Below are 11,225 nucleotides of genomic sequence, written 5' to 3'. Positions count from 1 at the left end.
CATTTTTTTTTATCAAAATTATGTTAACTAAGCACAGTATATTATTTTCATGCACTATTGCTATCTATTTATTTACTGCAGGGTATTTGCTCACTTTGTTTTTTATCTTTGGCTCCTTCAAATCACACTGTCTTCTCCAGACTCTTCTGCACCCCTCCAGACTACTCTGTTCTTCCCAAGACACCTGTCTTTCACTCGCCTCTTCTGTTGTCCTCATCCAGACGCCTGGCCACCTCTTCCAGGCCCCTCTGTCCTCCTACTCCAAACTCCTCAGTCCTCTCCAGACCCATCTGTTCTGCTCCACACTATTCTGTCCTCCTCCATTTTCCTCCTTTCTCCTTGGTCTTCCTCCACCAGACTCTTTTTTCCTTCTCCAGACTAGTCTGTCCCTTCCAGAGTCCTTGGTCCTCCAACAGACTACTATATTTTCCTTCCCATGATCCCTCTGTCATCTTCCAGACCCCTCTGTCTTTCTCCAGACCCCTCTGTCTCTTCTATATTCCTGTCTTCCTCTTCAGCCACAAAACATAAAGAAAACAAAAATTATATCCAAATTAGGTTTATTAGACATAATATTATAATCACAGCTCGTGGTTCATGGAGAGATGGGAGAAGTGAGAACAAGGAACAACTTTATATAGAGGGGAGCTCCACCACAAATATGCTTCTTATATACCATATGGTCAGGTGAGAAGATCCCATTAGTGTAGTGTGTGATCTGGAACTCCGCACCATATCCATCCATAGAGGACCCGTGTTCTAGGAATAAATGGCAGTCCAAGCTCACAGACTTTACTAAAGATATCTACTCAATCCATCCATGATGTAGCAGAAGATCATCCTAAACAGGGTTCCTTTTAGATTCAATATATACAATACAAGAATCTCAAGTAACCACAGCTAGTAATAGAAATTGAAGGATGGGTCATCATGGAGGAATTGCAGTATACTCAAGTATGGCTGAAACTTAACACTAAATAAATATTATAAAATCCCATTTCTCCCACTAGGCCTTTCTTTGGACGGGGCGTCCCCTGAAGAGTCCTCTGCTCCTGGGTGTCAGGTATTCTGGAATCCTCAGTAGGTGGTTTCTTTTTGCACTTGGACCTTCTCTTGTGGAGCTAGTAGCGTAACCGGTATTTGAACGGGACGTCATGGGTGGGCTGCATGGTGCCAAATCCCCATCGGTTCGGATCGATGTCTGGAATCTCTTCTTTTGGATTGGCAAGTTCAAATTCGAAGTAGCTCAGCATCAGAAAGACAAACTGCTTCAGTTCATTGACAGCAAAAAAGCGACCAGGGCATATGGTAGTGCCGGCCCCCCAAGGCATGGTGAAATACTTCAGCCGCTTCCCATTCTTGAAGAACTCAGACTTTTTGGTGCCGTCTTCATTCAGGAATCTTTTGTATTTGAACTTTTCGGGTTCTGGGTGAACTTCTGGATCCATCTGAACGGCGGTGTATGGGAAAAGGGCAACGCGGTCTCCTTTACGTATGGCATATTCCTTTCCAGATGACATTTTGAGGTTCATGTCCTCCTTAACGGCTCTGATCAGCACTGGGGCAGCAGTCAGCCTCAAGGTCTCTTCTACGACACTATCCAGGACAGGTGTCTTCAGTAGCATATCTCTGGTTAGGTTGATCAGAGCACCTCCTGGTTTTACCTCTTGTCCATTTTCCTTCAGAACTCTATCGACTTCTTCACTGACGGCCTTCATGGCCTCTGGATGCTTCATTAAGTAGAGCAGGAGCCAGAAGCAGGCAGGTCCAGTGTTACCTTGAGATGCCCAAAGAAGCAGGAACATGTACCTGTCCTGCATGTATTCTGGCATCCCATTCTCTGCTCGGTACTGGAATTGGTCAATAATCCAGCCACTAATGTTTTCTTTCTGTAGGGTTTTCTTTATAGACAGCATGTTCCAGAAAAGCCTCTTCAGTCTCTCGGCCTCCAGCTTGTCTTTTGGTGGGAGTACGGCATAGGCCAGGCGTGGGAACAGTTTATCGTACTTTCTAAACTCACCAAACAACTCCTCTGAGTGGTCTCTGTCATGTTTCTTGGCTTTCTCTGAGTTTCCTTGACTTTTCGCAGACTCATTCCCAAATAAGGCAAGATACCCCGCCCGGAAGACTATGTTGTAGCTGTAGTTGAATAGTCCATCTTGCTGCCACTTTTTCTCACCATCCACAGAGTCAACGCTATGAAGCATCAAATTCTGAAGGTTGTCCATCATGGCCTGGGTCATGAGCACTAAACCATCTCCCATAAGGTGCTTCGTACTCGCCTTCTCTAGTAACTTGTGATCATTTGTTCCAGAATGGTAGCCGAACACTCTGGCCACCAACTCCATAGCAAACTTCTCAAAGTCCAGCCTGGCCCTGGCCTCTTTCACAATGGGACCAAACGATAATGGATCCGTGACGAAGGTGAAGTAATAGCCTCCGATCTGAACGGTGAAGATATCTCCATGCTTTTTCTGCATATTTTTTAAAAACCCTGCAGTGTTTTTTCGGAAATCGAGAGCGTATCCCAGCCAAGGTATGGTGCCTTTATCTAGAGGGGGCTCATTGGGTCTTCTCTTCCGGAACATCCCCAACATGTAGAGACCTCCAAGAACCGAAGCCAACAAGGCCAGGAGTACTGGGAGCAACAGGGCCATGTCCAATACTGCAACGAGAAAGACATCAATGTAGGGATGAGGCTCAATAAGAAAGATCCAGAATATCCAAGTGGCAAACATAAGAGTCTGGAAGTATCTAAAAATTCTCTGATACATTCAGCATCAAAGATGCTCAGAAGATCAGCGATTGATCAATGCTCAGAAGTTAAACTGCAAATGCACTTCTCTAGTTCATATGTCCTGTCACAGTCGCCTCCAGAGCTGCAGTCACTATTCTGCTGTTTCATCATGTCTTATCCTCCAGTCACCTCCAGAGCTGCAGTCACTCTTTTTCTGTGAAACATGTCTTGCTCTACACACATGTAAAGATTCTCTACAGAGAGGCTTTATCGACACCTATGGGATGTAGTGATCCTACCAGTCAGTAGTACATGCTTTAGGCCGGGGTCACACTTGTGAGTGTAATGCGAGAAACTCGCTCATCAATACTCGGCACTCGGGACCAGAGCGTGCGGCTGCATGTATTTCTGTATTTCTATGTAGCTGAACGCTCCAGTCCCAAGTGTTGGCGGCAGTGCCTGGTATTGGCGCGAGTTTCTCGCATTGCACTCGCAAGTGTGACCCCGGCCTTAGAGAAAGACTTTTTTGACAATAGGACTCAATCTAACACCTGAATTTATTACTTCCTACATGGGCACGTCACACCTCCACCAGACTGAATAAAGATCCCTCAGCCATCACTCCACCATACTGACGCTAGATCACTGAGCCATCGCTCCACCACCTCCACCATACTGACTCCAGATCACTGAGCCATCGCTCCACCACTTCCACCATACTGACTCCAGATCACTGAGCCATCGCTCCACCACCTCCATCATACTGACACTAGATCACTGAGCCATCGCTCCACCACTTCCACCATACTGACTCCAGATCACTGAGCCATCGCTCCACCACCTCCATCATACTGACACTAGATCACTGAGCCATCGCTCCACCACCTCCACCATAATGACTCCAGATCACAGAGCCATCGCTTCACCACCTCCACTATACTGACTCCAGATCACTGAGCCATCGCTCCACCACCTCCACCATACTGACTCCAGATCACTGAGCCATCGCTCCACCATCTTCACCATACTGACTCAAGATCACTGAGCTATCGCTCCACCACCTCCACCATACTGACTCCAGATCACTAAGCCATCGCTCCACCACCTCCACCATACTGAATCCAGATCACTGAGCCATCGCTCCACCACCTTCACCATACTGACTCCAGATCAGTGAGCCATCGCTCCACCACCTTCACCATACTGACTCCAGATCAGTGAGCTATCACTCCACCATGCTTCATCTGCAACATAAACCTTCATTTTATGACCTTGGCCCTACCCCATCCACCCACTGCACACATTCCTATATTATAGATCACTCCCAGAATATAATAAAGAGATCACTCCTAGAATATAATAAAGGGATCACTCTTAAAATATAATAAAGGGATCACTCCTAGCATAAAAGAAAGGGATCGCTTCTAATATGTAATAATAATAATAATAATAATAATTTTATTTATATAGCGCCAACATATTCCGCAGCGCTTTACAACTTATAGAGGGGACTTATACAGACAATAGACATTACAGCATAACAGAAATCACAGTTCAAAACAGATACCAGTAGGAATGAGGGCCCTGCTCGCAAGCTTACAATCTATGAGGAAAAGGGGAGACACGAGAGGTGGATGGTAACAATTGCTTTAGATATTTGGACCAGCCATAGTGTAAGGCTCGGGTGTTCATGTAAAGCTGCATGAACCAGTTAACAGCCTAAGTGTGTAGCAGTACAGACACAGAGGCTATTAACTGCATAAAGTGTATGAGAACATGATGGAGGAACGTGATTATGTTGTTGTTTTTTTATTAATAGGCCACACAGGGATAATTAGGTTAATGCGTTGAGGCGGTAGGCCAATCTGAACAAATGAGTTTTTAGGGCACGCTTAAAACTGTGGGGATTGGGGATTAATTGTATTAACCTAGGTAGTGCATTCCAAAGAATCGGCGCCGCACGTGTAAAGTCTTGGAGACGGGAGTGGGAGGTTCTGATTATTGAGGATGCTAACCTGAGGTCATTAGCAGAGCGGAGGGCACGGGTAGGTTGGTAGACTGAGACCAGAGAGGAGATGTAGGGTGGTGCTGAGCCATGGAGTGCTTTGTGGATGAGGGTAGTAGTTTTGTACTGGATTCTGGAGCGGATGGGTAGCCAGTGTAATGACTGGCACAGGGTAGAGGCATCGGTGTAACGGTTGGTGAGGAATATGATCCTGGCAGCAGCATTCAGGACAGATTGGAGCGGGGAGAGTTTGGTAAGAGGGGGGCTGATTAGTAGAGAGTTACAATAGTCCAGACGAGAATGAATAAGTGAGACAGTAAGAGTTTTTGCAGAGTCGAAAGTAAGAAAAGGGCGAATTCTGGAAATGTTTTTGAGATGCAGATAAGAAGAGCGAGCCAGTGATCGGATGTGGGGGGTGAATGAAAGCTCGGAATCAAGGATGACTCCAAGGCAGCGGGCATGTTGCTTTGGAGTAATGGTGGAACCGCACACAGAGATGGCAATGTCGGGCAAAGGTAGGTTTGTAGAGGGAGAGAACACGAGGAGTTCAGTTTTTGACAGGTTCAGTTTCAGATAGAGGGAGGACATGATGTTAGAGACAGCGGTAAGACAATCACTGGTGTTTTCTAAAAAGGTCGGCGTGATAACAGGAGAAGAGGTATATAATTGGGTGTCGTCAGCATAGAGATGGTACTGGAAACCAAATCTACTGATTGTTTGTCCAATAGGGGCAGTATACAAAGAGAAGAGGAGGGGGCCTAGGACTGATCCTTGAGGAACCCCAACAATAAGGGGAAGGTGAGAGGAGGAGGAACCAGCAAAACAAACAGTGAAGGATCGGCCAGAGAGATAGGAGGAGAACCAAGAGAGAACGGTGTCCTTGAGGCCGATGGAGCGGAGCATAGTGAGGAGGAGCTGATGATCCACAGTGTCGAATGCTGCGGAGAGATCCAAGAGAATTAGCATGGAATAGTGACCATTAGATTTAGCTGTTAGTAGGTCATTAGAGACTTTAGTGAGGGCAGTTTCAGTAGAGTGTAAAGAGCGGAAACCAGATTGAAGAGGGTCGAGAAGAGAATTATCTGAGAGATAGCGGGTAAGACGGGAGTGGACCAGGCGTTCCAGGAGTTTAGAGATGAAGGGAAGATTAGAGACAGGTCTATAATTAGCGGCACAATTTTGATCGAGGGAGGGCTTTTTAAGTAGTGGATGTATGATGGCATGCTTAAATGAGGAGGGAAAAATACCGGAAGTGAGGGAAAGGTTGAATATTTTTGTTAGGTGAGAGGTGACAGCCGGGGAAAGGGACTGGAGGAGATGCGACGGAATGGGGTCGCTGGTGCAAGTGGTCGGGCGAGAAGATGCAAGGAGCCTGCTTACTTCTTCTTCTGTAACTGGTTCGAAGTCAGAGAGTGAACTAGATGCAGTGGGGGAGGGAGGACAGTGCTTGGTATGAAGAGATTGGGAAATGATTTCCTGTCGAATGTGGTCAATTTTTTCTTTGAAGTAATTGGCCAGATCGTCAGCGTGGAGATCTGTGGTTGGGGCCTGCTCTCTTGGGTTGAGTAGGGACCGGAAAGTGTCAAAGAGACGTTTAGGGTTATTGGACAGCGAGGTGATGAGGGTGTTGAAATAGGTTTGTTTGGAGAGGTGAAGGGCAGAGTTGTATGTTTTTAACATGAACTTATAATGGATGAAATCTTCGGGCAGATTAGATTTTCTCCACAGACGTTCGGCGCACCTGGAGCACCGCTGCAGGAAACGTGTTTGCAGCGTGTGCCACGGTTGTCGCCGTCGCCGTAATAAAGAGATCACCCCAAGAATATAATAAAGAGATCACTTCTAGAATATAATAAAGACATCACTCCTAGAATGTAATAAAAGGGTCACTCCTAGAATCTAATAAAGGGATCACTCCTAGAATATAATTGTCATGATAATGTGAATATGCCATGTTTGAGTATCTACCTAACTTTACAAGACACGCTGCGGGCCATTCCGACCCCCCCTCTTCTCTCTCTCTGACTGCTGCTTGTATGTGTGTAATTCAAAACCCTCACTCGAATCACTGGAGTTTTATGGCTTAGCTGCAAACTACTCATTCCCTCCTCCCATCTAATACCAGCCAAAACTGGGGTGGAAACCCTGAGTTCCTTTGTTATATTAAAGTTATATATAGCAGCACCGATTTGGGCTAGAGAGATAAGAGATATATTTTGGATGTCCATCGGTAGATCTATCACCCACTGAAAGCGCTAGCAGCTAAACGCAATGAGTGCAAAGCATGGATTTCTCAGCGGTTCGTGTAATTACTTCGGGTTTACACTTAAAAGAATCCTCATGATGTGGGGCACATTCTGCTCATCGTATATTTCGCATACGAGATTCCTACTGCGAGCTAAGCATAAAAAATAGTTTTCATATTCTAAGTAAAGGGGAGGCGTCAGCCTCTAAGTGATGTCACCACAAGGGGAGTGCCTGGGTTTTGGGCTAGAATAACTTACTGAGATCAGCATTCTGGGAGTGTCTTTTGTCCGGGGTACTGCTAGCTGTAAGCCAGGGGTGATGCATCTGTATATATGCCCACCATCTCCCACAGCACACGGCCGCCATGACGATGCAATGACATAATGACCTGTAAGTGTTCTTTTCAATTTTAATCCTTCTTTTATTTGTAATTGTAATGTACACATGATTTTGTCTTCTTCATAATATCTTTTTATACTTTGTAAACACTGCCTACCTTTTTTGGAGTAAAATATATAATATGCTAGCTTGTCCCTCTCTGCTCTATAAATGAACTGTGCGTCCTCTGAGGTGAATTACGCTACTGATTTGGGTTGGCTCCAGACCCATTAATTGGAGCTGGTGGCAGCATACTTTGTCCTGTGCAATCGGGCATCTTTGCAGCGACCAGTGGCATTGATAATTATTGTTCCCGCCTGTGTGGGGAGTAGTTATATCGCCCTCGCTGTAGAGTGCCCAATAGACAGTACATAACAGGCAGCCTTTCTGGAGACTATTTACCCTAGGTGCAGTACCCCGACTGACCTGAGGGTAGGAGGGCACCAGAGAGCTGCAAGTTCCAAATCTGAACTGGGAAGTGGGATATAGATAAATCCCCTTCAGAAGGAACCAGGGGCAACCAAACCTCCCCGGATCGTTACAAATTGGTGTGAGTGGTGGGGATGGTAAAGGTATCTTCTCCGGGATCCCTGACATATTGCTGGGATCTGTGACATAGTGTTGGCAGCACGGTGTGAACCGTGACGATAATAGAGGGATCACTCCTAGAATATAATAAAGGGATCACTCCTAGAATATAATAAAGGGATCACTCCTAGAATATAATAAAGGGATCACTCCTAGAATATAATAAAGGGATCACTCCGAAAATATAATAAAGGGATCACTCCTAGAACATAATAAAGGGATCACTCCTAAAATACAATAAAGGGATCACTCCTAGAATATAATAAAGGGATCACTCCTAGAATATAATAAAGGGATCACTCCGAAAATATAATAAAGGGATCACTCCTAGAACATAATAAAGGGATCATTCCTAGAATATAATGAAGGGATCACTCCTAGAATATAATAAAGGGATCACTCCTAGAATACAATAAAGGGATCACTCCTAGAATACAATAAAGGGATCACGCCTAGAATATAATAAAGGGATCACTGCTAGAATATAATAAAGGGATCACTCCTAGAATACAATAACGGGATCACTCCTAGAATACAATAAAGGGATCACTCCCAGAATATAATAAAGGGATCACTCCTAGAATACAATAAAGGGATCACTCCGAGAATATAATAAAGGGATCACTCCTAGAATAATACAGAGATCACTCCTAGAATACAATAAAGGGATCACTCCTAGAATAATACAGAGATCACTCCTAGAATACAATAAAGGGATCACTCCTAGAATACAATAAAGGGATCACTCCCAGAATATAATAAAGGAATCACTCCTAGAATATAATAAAGGGATCACTCCGAGAATATAATAAAGGAATCACTCCTAGAATACAATAAAGGGATCACTCCCAGAATATAATAAAGGAATCACTCCTAGAATATAATAAAGGGATCACTCCGAGAATATAATAAAGGGATCACTCCTAGAATACAATAAAGGGATCACTCCCAGAATATAATAAAGGAATCACTCCTAGAATATAATAAAGGGATCACTCCGAGAATATAATAAAGGAATCACTCCTAGAATACAATAAAGGGATCACTCCCAGAATATAATAAAGGAATCACTCCTAGAATATAATAAAGGGATCACTCCGAGAATATAATAAAGGGATCACTCCTAGAATAATATAGAGATCACTCCTAGAATACAATAAAGGGATCACTCCTAGAATACAATAAAGGGATCACTCCTAGAATATAATGAAGGGATCACTCCTAGAATATAATAAAGGGATCACTCCAAGAACATAATAAAGGGATCACTCCTAGAATATAATAAAGAGATCACTCCTAGAATATAATAAAGGGATCACTCCTAGAATATAATAAAGGGATCACTCCTAGAATATAATGAAGGGATCACTCCTAGAATATAATAAAGGGATCACTCCTAGAATATAATGAAGGGATCACTCCTAGAATATAATAAAGGGATCACTCCGAGAATATAATAAAGGGATCACTCCTAGAATATAATAAAGGGATCACTCCTAGAATATAATGAAGGGATCACTCCTAGAATATAATGAAGGGATCACTCCTAGAATATAATAAAGGGATCACTCCTAGAATACAATAAAGGGATCACTCCTAGAATACAATAAAGGGATCACTCCTAGAATACAATAAAGGGATCACTCCTAGAATGTAATGAAGGGATCACTCCTAGAATATAATAAAGGGATCACTCCTAGAATATAATGAAGGGATCACTCCTAGAATATAATAAAGGGATCACTCCTAGAATATAATAAAGGGATCACTCCTAGAATATAATAAAGGGATCACTCCTAGAATACAATAAAGGGATCACTCCTAGAATACAATAAAGGGATCACTCCTAGAATACAATAAAGGGATCACTCCTAGAATGTAATGAAGGGATCACTCCTAGAACATAATAAAGGGATCACTCCTAGAACATAATAAAGGGATCACTCCTAGAATATAATGAAGGGATCACTACTAGAATGTAATGAAGGGATCACTCCTAGAACATAATAAAGGGATCACTCCTAGAACATAATAAAGGGATTCCTTTTGCGTTTTTGGACATAGAAGTCTTTGTATAGGATCACACACCGGACCCTCCATTCGCTGCTCCATAACTCGGGGTCAGTTGTGATCTGGCCGGATGAGGGCCTCTGACAGTGATGTAAGGAGGACAGGTCCTGAGCGCTGTCTCTGCCAGTAAACAGAGCACTTCCCTAACAGCTCAGTCTTAGGAAAGAAGTCGCCTGCTGTACACGGAGCGCAGGATCTGCTCCCCCACAATGGCTCCTGGAATCCAGACTTTCCCATAGAGACCCCAGAATTGTCAGGCTGCCAACAAATAACACCACCAGACCGTGCCACACAGTAAACTACCCAAATACCAGAGAAAACCCCCCCAAGTCAGCAGGTGGCACAGAGCCGTACAATACCATGTCACCAGACAGTGCCCACACAATCCCGCTATAGAGGGTCTGCGTTATACCACCCGGACTTCAGTATGACACCACAATGACGATATGTAACAGAGCCTGAAAAATACCACAACACATAGTGCTGCCATACCATGCACACAACAGACCGACACAATACCGGACTATATGGCCCCTAAGAATAGGGCTGAAAATGTGGTGCCCTAATAATACTGCCATACAGTGCGCTCATAGTGACACCAGAATGTACAAATACCAGGGGTGACTAATGCCTGAATATACCGTCCTGAGTACTGTCCTTTAGTGCCCTAATAATACTGCCATACAGTGCGCTCATAGTGACACCAGAATGTACAAATACCAGGGGTGACTGATGCCTGAATATACCATCCTGAATACTGTCCTATAGTGCCCTAATAATACTGCCATACAGTGCGCTCATAGTGACACCAGAATGTACAAATACCAGGGGTGACTAATGCCTGAATATACCGTCCTGAGTACTGTCCTTTAGTGCCCTAATAATACTGCCATACAGTGCGCTCATAGTGACACCAGAATGTACAAATACCAGGGGTGACTAATGCCTGAATATACCGTCCTGAATACTGTCCTATAGTGCCCTAATAATACTGCCATACAGTGCGCTCATAGTGACACCAGAATGTACAAATACCAGGGGTGACTAATGCCTGAATATACCGTCCTGAATACTGTCCTATAGTGCCCTAATAATACTGCCATACAGTGCGCTCATAGTGACACCAGAATGTACAAATACCAGGGGTGACTAATGCCTGAATATACCGTCCTGAGTACTGTCCTTTAGTGCCCTAATAAT

At 44.1% G+C, this 11,225-nt stretch overlaps 1 protein-coding gene across 2 annotated transcripts in view; it reads right to left on the bottom strand.

The window, feature by feature from the left end:
• Window positions 1-543: 543 nt before the first annotated feature.
• Window positions 544-11,225, bottom strand: part of LOC143781270 (5-beta-cholestane-3-alpha,7-alpha-diol 12-alpha-hydroxylase-like) — a 30,269-nt gene continuing 19,587 nt past the window's right edge. For both annotated transcript variants that reach the window (XM_077267771.1, XM_077267772.1), the window contains exon 2: window positions 544-2,665. In XM_077267771.1, the coding sequence (XP_077123886.1) occupies window positions 1,122-2,665 (1,544 nt within the window). In that variant the 3' untranslated portion in view covers window positions 544-1,121. The remainder of the gene's footprint in view (window positions 2,666-11,225) is intronic.

This window comes from Ranitomeya variabilis, chromosome 6, assembly GCF_051348905.1.
Source record: "Ranitomeya variabilis isolate aRanVar5 chromosome 6, aRanVar5.hap1, whole genome shotgun sequence".
Lineage (NCBI taxonomy): Eukaryota > Metazoa > Chordata > Amphibia > Anura > Dendrobatidae > Ranitomeya > Ranitomeya variabilis.
Note: the sequence above shows the minus strand (reverse complement) of the source record. Positions and strands in the feature narration are given on the sequence as shown.